An 8,237-nucleotide genomic window follows, 5' to 3' on the forward strand; every position below is an offset into this window, starting at 1 on the left:
TCATGGTTCATCACTGTACCGGTTCGAGCCAGTTCATACAGAACTGACTCTTGTTGGTTGTAACTGGAGTTACTATTTAATGGTCGCCAGTTCTCCCCTGTCCACAACGGATAAAATCAAGAATCTCGGCAAATGAGAAACCTGTAAGAAAAAATCGCCGTGAAGTTTATCGTTTGCCGTTTGCGTCTCGGCAACTGTCAAAATTTATTCTTCCATGTCCCCACACACCAACATCAACTTCTTCTTTACAGACTTCCCCTCTCTTCTTTCATCATTCATGTTGTGCCTGTGATGATGTTTCTTCATTCATTCCCTTCCAAAGTTCCAACCCTCTTTGTTGCAGCTACTCCTCCACTGATCTAGTCTGATATGGCTTTTACAGAGCATAAGCTTTTTTAGTAATGGCGGCTATACGATCCTTCTTCAGTGGTTGTTTCACCTCTCTGGTTCTCCTCTTCCATCTGGGTTGCTTCGTATTCCCAAGCACTGGTCGTATTTCAACGAAGAAGCGGAAGGTATCTCCCCTCTCCCCTTCTTCTACTCCATCTTCTCTCAAATCACCCCAGAAAGCTCTCTCCTCCTCCTGGTCCTTCCTTAAGCGGATCTTCTACTTCACGAACCAGAAGAAATATTACGAAATACAAATCACACATCCCACCACGACCTCAACCGTTTCATCCGCTAGATCATCGCAGCAATTGACGTTCGATACGACCCCATCTGCTGATTCTGCTCCGCTGCGCAAGAGGCAAAACGGTTCCCGACAGGAGCCCGACATATCGCTCCATCATCATTCATTTCCCCTCCGAAACGATATCTTTCCGTGCCCAATCTGCGGCGAGGTCTTTCAGAAAACGCAGCTTCTAGAACAGCACCAATCGATCAAACACGCCGTTTCGGAGCTCTTCGATGGTGATTCAGGAAAGAATATTGTTCAGATCATTTTCAAAGCGGGATGGGACAATAAAGGGAAGCAGAACCCCATCATTCACCAAATCCTCAAAATCCATAACAGCCCCAAGATACTATCTAGGTTCGAAGAGTACAGAGAGATTGTGAAGTCCAGAGCGGCACGAAACGGACTGAGGAGACGAGACGAGAGGTGTATCGCTGACGGTAACGAGTTGTTGAGGTTTAACTGTTCAACGTTCACTTGTGGGCTGGGACAGAAAGGGAATTCCAGCATTTGTAAGCAGTCCTACTGCAGCGTATGCGGGATCATAAGGTCGGGCTTTTCGGCGAAGATGGACGGCATATCGACGCTTTCGAGCAGCTGGAGAGCACACGTGGCACTTCCGGATGAGATCGAGTCAGAGTTTGCGTTCATGAACGTGAAGCGTGCCATGTTGGTGTGCCGAGTTATAGCGGGTCGGATCGGATGCGAAGGAGAACAGGAGGTAGTTGACAAGGAAGACGCGCAGTATGATTCGGTCGTAGGGAGGAACGGTGGAGCCCACTCTAGGTTGGATGGAGATGAGCTTTTCGTTTTTAATCCGAGGGCGGTACTCCCTTGCTTTGTGATTATATACAGCGTCAGTGTGTGAAGTGGTGTGTGTTAGTTTTGCTCCTCTTTACTTTCTTTCTTTTTCTTTTTCTTTTTCTTTTTTTGGGTTTTTGTTGTTTTAATTTTTGTAAAGAATGAAGAAAAAAAAGATGTAAAAAGAGGAAGAGTAACAGAAGAAGGTAGAGCAGTTGAGCAATTGATTGGCGTCATGAATCACGGTGGTCAAGCGTCGTGTTTCATTTGTTGTTCGAAGGTTGTTGCTATTATGGGTGTTTGCCAATAAATATTATGTATTATTTTTGGTTGGTTAACGTAATTTGTGTATGTGTAATGGTCGAAGAAAACCCTTATTTTAATGTTTGTGAAATGATCAATCTTTTACTTGGATCTTATTATTTCTTACCAAAAGAAATCTACTCTTAGTCGTGGCATTCCATTTTTTCTTTTGATGGAGGTTTGCTTTCATGCACGTTTGCATGCCCAAATTGAGGTATTGGTATTGGATTGGAATGATCGTATCGATATCAGTCCCACACCCCATGGATGATGGGAGATCGATTCTAATGATTAAATGTTATTGGAGAGGATCCGGGCTCGAGATTTGATCTGATTTGACGAAAGGGTGTGTTGTTTGGGTCTTAAACCAGCTTGAGACATAATCCAGGACAATTATCCTCTCAGTTCCCTAGTGCCTCTAATAAGAGGGGAGTGGACCCCACTCGGGTAGGGAATAAGGTGGTCATTTCACCCCCCTCTATGAGAGGAACTGTACAATTAAATCGGGCAAGAACCTGAGAGGATAAAGATCCATAATCCACGAGTTGTGGGTATACAAAACTACTCTAAACAAAGCCCATCTCAAAGCCCATCTCAAAGTTTGAAGAAGTCATAGATTGGGGCCCCAAACCCAACCAACAAACCAAAAGATTATACATCAAATACCAATTTACATTGTCCATGCATGCAAGATCTGATCTAAATCTAACAACTTTAGTTTATAATTTTATATATCAAAGTATAGATAATAAATCAAATACCAATTTACATTTGCATCCAATAATATTCCACCCTTAGTATTAATATTACTCTGTTATATCTCAACCATACAAATCGTATAGAGAGACACGAGAGAGATAGAGAAGAATCAAATTCTCATCTTGCAGTTTCACTCGCTCACACTAGGCTTTTTCTTTCTTGGATCCAACTATTCCATCTGTACCTGCAAGCATCTCGTACTTATCCTTCCTTGTGAGGTTAGTGCACTCAAACCCTAATCTCCCTGAAAGCACCCTCTGGATATAGTTAGCAACCTCAATGGGTGACTTGCCTCCTTTACAAGTGAGCTCGGTGGGCAACTGGTTTAAGAATGTGATCTCAAAAGTGGGTCTTGGGTTCATGAACACAATATACGGGTCCAACAGTTTAAACCCACGGGTCGATGTTCCATAAAATAAGTTCTGCTTTGTATTAATGGCCACAGGAACGATCCTATCGGTGAGCTCTGCAAACATTGCACTGAACCTCAAAAGGAAGGGTTCTCTGCAGGTTGTGCCTTCAGGGCAGATCACTAAGTCCCCTTCTTCTAGTAATCGTTTGATGTTAGCAGCATCTTTCTCTCGTTCCCTTGATAATGCAACTGTTTTGATGGGTGAGATCATCTCTGAGAACTTGCTTATACTGTAAGTAACACAGCTTATCTTTCTTCCAAGGGCAACTGCAGTGATGACCGGATCCAGAACGGTTCTGTGATTGCAGACGAAGAGGACACCAGGTTGGCCTTTCTTGGGTTGAGGTGGAGGGTTACCCTTCACGACCAGCTTGATTCCAAGCATCTTGTAGGTGTACCACACGATAGGTTCTGGCAAAGGAATGTTTAAGTAGACTCTTATGAGGGAGAGTAAGAAGCCAATTGGTATCCAAAGAAAGGTCAAGAGGGCCACCAGAGGGGTGGGTCTCTGAACTAATCTTCCCTCGTGAAAGATGACTGGGCTTAGAAGCTTGTTTCTTGACACAGGCTCGCACTTGGTCCTCGGTACCTTGTACCCTTCCTGCACACACACACATGTTACCACAGCTTAAGAATTATTTTACTACACGTAACTATGCTAGGGTTAATTTCTTGAAGCAGTTTTCTGTCTAAGCCACACTCCCAAGTTTTTATCTCTCTCATCCTCAATACAACATCCTCAAAATAAGGAGGGAGAGGTGTCTTTTCATCTGAGGAGGCCACACTCTTAAAAAGTTTTTTTCCTTAATTTTTTCTTCAATCTCTAGTTGGTTTGGGCAATCGTAATTCATACACATAAAATGTACATCTTAGAGCTAATCACATGTTTATTTGATTTTCATAAATACCCCTCTTCCCTTTAAAATGGTAAAAATAGGACAGGTGGAGGTGGTTGCCTCTCACATGTATTTGCACTTGCACATATGCACAAAAGAACCAAACTCCATAACTCTGGCACGTTTCCCCAACGATCGTGTGTTGTGCAGACACAAGGCCGCATGCAATGTCTGCTTTACTCCTACCTGGGCAAGGTGCTCAGGCAGGGGTAAGGTGGTCATTGCACGTGACCCAATGTCTACGCTGCACGACTATTGGAACAGCCCGCGCTATAGAGGATCTGGATCCTTGTTTATATCCAATGTAAAATTATTTTACTACTTTTGCTTGCCATGTGGAATTCATCACATGGAACTGCCATTTTTTTATGGGGGAATGTGCATCATGGCCTGCCCTGTGCCAGACACTAATGAGGGTGAAATGATCGCTCGCCCTCATGAAAAGTGGTAATTGTAAGGGTATTTATGTAATATCTCTTCATATGTTCTAATATAATCCTACTTGTGTTAATGTCTAGGCTGTGAGGGATAATCTAATAATTAATCCATCTGACCTAAACCCTAGTTTTCTTATATATACTAGCTGGAGGAGCAGTCTGGGTATTCCAAACTAGATACTCAGGGTTTAATGCTTTAAGCAACCTTATGCTTAAACCCTAACCCTAACAGTAATAACAACACTATTGACGCCTTGACATACTCCCATTGGTTGGTGCATATACAAGGGTCACGCTCTCTTACTGAGAACTCTTCACCTATAATAAGTTAATAATTCATAAAGGATTGGAGTTCACTGTGGCTCTGCATATGTGTGGGTATAATCAATAGTACGGGGACGATGGATCAGACGCTCTGTGTTAATTTTGGTGAAATATTACAGAATCTGACCCGGTTCAGTCCCTGTTAAAACTCAAAATAGACCAAAACGCATTAAACTTTCAGTCCTACTAGGTAGGGTTTTACAGAAACACAATGAAAGCGATAGGAGCAAGACATTAAATTTGCATCTCCATAGTTGGTTCGAAGTTCAGACAAAACACTTGCAATCGCTGGAACCAGAACAGCAGTCTGACATGAGACTGTTCACTCCATTAATGAAAGATTTGCGAGTATCAGTTACACGTGAGACCTAGTACTGTATCTAACTTCCATACACCATAGAATGATAGATGGGCGATGGAATGGTTACCTCACATTAATTATTGTGACTTTTTTAGTGAAAGAATTGAAGTTTGAAAGTTTAATTTTGCAAAGAAAATTTAACTGTGGAATCACTCACTCCCTGCAGCAGGCTGCAATCCTCCTTCCTGAAGTATGAATGAAGGATTCAGATCCTTTATGGTCCGTTGGCCATAGTGGTCTGAACGACACAGACTGAGTCATGTGTGCAAAGACCGTCTTATTCTTATTCAAACACCTTGCCCGAATAAAAATAAGACGATCATTATACACACAGCCAATTTGCACCACATCAGCCACATCGGGCAGCTGCACCGTAGAGGATCTGTGTTGATGACTCGTTTTCACCCTTTTTCAATCCACATGAATCCGGCTACATAACATAAAGGATGTGTTCCATTAATCCAATCATCACACACAATGGCTATCCCGCCACGAATTTTTATCTCCTACAATTCTAACACCCTCCAATTCCCGCACCTGTTATTAATGGCAAATCCCCCCTACCTATCCCCGTACCTGTTATTAATGGCTATTGATTTATGGGAGTGGTGGGTTACAAAACAGAAGTTATACTACAGTTAAGAAGTTAACACATCTCCTTGAAAAGAATGGGTCCCATTTTATACACCATGTGAATTCTCTCTTGCACTTGAGTTGGCCAGAATTAAAACCAGCAAAAAAAAACAAAAATAGTAATACTAGTACAGTTGGAATATTCCATTTCAGAAAAAACTGATGACTCGGCTTGGTCAAATTTGGTCAAACTAAATTTTTTTATTATATTTTAATACAATTAATATGCATAGATTAACAAAAAAATAAAAATATACAGATAAAATATGAGAAAACCTAAAATATAAGGAAATCACATATCAATGCATTTTGAGTTTATATCATTGAATAAGAGAAGTGAGTCGAATAGATGAGGGTTTCTTACAAGTTTACAGTATAAATTTAATATATATTCAACTTAGATGGTAACTGAACCGGCTTTTTTTTTTATTTTTTTAAAAAAAATTGACTAGACTCATAAAATTTGTCATGACTCGGATAAAAATATCAAATCTTATTTAAATCAAATGATTTAAGATAGAGTTTCATCATTTTTTACCCTAATCTAATCAACATGAAAATTTGATTGAACGACTCATCCCAATCAAAAACCTGATTTTTCAACTATGAGAGAAAGACAGTGAGATCCAAAGCCCTGATAGTTACAGGACAAATCGTAGGGCAATTTGCCAAATGTCCAAGATATAAAAGTTCTGAGCTCAATAGCTCATTAAATTTTTGTGACAAAATGGCAGGTATGATTGCATGCCAGTTGTATTTATTTTCATTCAATCAAGCCACAAGGACTCCCATTATCACAACATGCATAAAAGAGATGCAAATTTAATGAATTCGTACCAAGTTTTGGAAATGACTTTTTGTTATTAGATCATAATCCATGATATTAATTATAAGATTAATTTATCTCATAAATAAACTCTCACCAAGATCAAAAGCAGCAATTCTAAGTTCTAAAGAAAACAAAAAATTAATGACATAAAACAATGAAGAAGGAGAAGATCAAACCTTGCAAATGGACAAGAAATCGTGATCAGTCTCTCTATCTCCCAAGCCCACATCAGGCCGAGCTTCCCCAAATTCTCGCTCCACAGCAGCTCTCTTAAGATCTCCAATGAGAACACCAGGTTTCTTAACAAACCCAGTTGCTCTACCAGATTTAAAAACTTGGAGTTCAGTACCAAGCACCTTGTCCACCCCTAAATAGTTCTTAACAAAAGGCTCCACCATGACCCTTGGATTCGCTGTCACTATGTATCTTTTCCCAAAGGAACTGAATACACGCCAACCCTCCGGGTGAACATCGTCGGCATAGAACCTGGGCAGCACAGACCTCGACACCAACTCAATATCCCTTATCTTTAAACCTGCAAAGGTGATGAAGATAAAGATCTGTTTGGCCAATGACTCAGACATGAATAGGTATATGGTGTAAGCGATGGGAACAGATGCCAAAAGAACAAGTGCCCTCAGAAGGCTTCCAGCTTCAAGAGCAACAAGTATGAAATAAGGAAAAGCACTTCGAGAAACCAAAAGGGTACCATCGAGGTCTGCAGCCACAGTTTGGTTTGATCTCCCCTTGGAGCTGCACCAAGAGATTGGCTCAAAACCATGATGAGACCCCATTAGAGCTCTTCACCTATATTGGTGTGTGGTGCTAGAATGTGATTCTGTGACTTATGTGCAGTAAACTCTTTTTCTTATGCCAAAATCGCTTAATAATGTCCTCTATCTATATATATATGTGGAATGAGAAAGGGGCAGAGAGAGAAATTACAATTAGATTAGAAGCAAAAGAGACAAAGAGCATTTATTCCAGTGTTGAGGGAGTGTGGATTTTCCTCCTCTCAATTTGGAGATCTACAAATCAGGGCAGGTGAGGGGGGATGTGCGCTAGGGTCCGAGTAGTTGAAAGCTATAACCGAAATCAATTAGCCCACTTTTGTAGGTGCCGCCCTAGTAAAGCTAGTCCTCGCCTAGCTTCGCCGCAGTTGCAACTAGTAACGACCCACAACCCAAAATTCCTACCAAACCAACAGAACAACCCTACCCTCCCCCTCTGGGTGATTTCTTCAAACACAAAACGACCAACTCGCAGGCTTCTTTTTTTTTTTTTTAATTTATTTTTTTGTCTTGGGGGAGAGAAGTGCTTGAGTTCTAGATAAATCAGCGGTTAATGAGTAACGCACTTAGATTATAAATCATGAATGGGGTCTCCATCTCATGCTCTAATGCACTATGCATTCATGTGCCCTGAGCTTTCAGCTTAGCTAACCCTTTCATCGTTTCTAAACGGTTCATGGGTGTGTCGTGTATTGATTTTTCTTTGGTTAACATATGACAATTTACCCAATTTGTTATCAACGTAAGGCCTTGGACCAAACGGTGTCAAATGAAAGTTCAATTAACTATAAGGGTTCCACACCCTAGAGGCAGGTCCATACCCTCATGGACCCTGAATCGTTATTCCCTCCAATTTGTAGTTCCTTTCAATTCTTCCAATTCTTCACATGGGGGAAAATGATCATCCTACCCCCGCCTAAAAACACTACCCAAGATGGGATCCACTCCCCCCTATTAGACGAATTAGAGGTGCCCACATATTGGAGGTGCTAATTATTTATCTTCCATGATCTAT

The 8,237-nt window shown here is 41.1% G+C and overlaps 2 protein-coding genes across 2 annotated transcripts; one reads left to right on the forward strand and one right to left on the reverse strand.

Annotated features, from left to right (window-relative positions):
• The first annotated feature begins 202 nt into the window (after positions 1 to 202).
• On the forward strand, positions 203 to 1,584 carry LOC122669161. Its single transcript, XM_043865848.1, has one exon. The coding sequence runs from the start codon at positions 402 to 404 to the stop codon at positions 1,542 to 1,544; it is 1,143 nt and encodes a 380-aa protein (XP_043721783.1). The 5' UTR covers positions 203 to 401; the 3' UTR covers positions 1,545 to 1,584.
• A 914-nt stretch (positions 1,585 to 2,498) lies between these two features.
• Positions 2,499 to 7,238, reverse strand: LOC122669151 (glycerol-3-phosphate 2-O-acyltransferase 6-like). Its single transcript, XM_043865838.1, has 2 exons — positions 6,608 to 7,238; positions 2,499 to 3,552 (listed from the first exon to the last, which is right to left on the reverse strand). The coding sequence occupies exons 1-2, from the start codon at positions 7,223 to 7,225 to the stop codon at positions 2,683 to 2,685; spliced, it is 1,488 nt and encodes a 495-aa protein (XP_043721773.1). The 5' UTR covers positions 7,226 to 7,238; the 3' UTR covers positions 2,499 to 2,682.
• Between the last annotated feature and the right edge of the window lie 999 nt (positions 7,239 to 8,237).

This window comes from Telopea speciosissima, chromosome 1, assembly GCF_018873765.1.
Source record: "Telopea speciosissima isolate NSW1024214 ecotype Mountain lineage chromosome 1, Tspe_v1, whole genome shotgun sequence".
In the NCBI taxonomy this organism is placed as follows: Eukaryota; Viridiplantae; Streptophyta; class Magnoliopsida; order Proteales; family Proteaceae; genus Telopea; species Telopea speciosissima.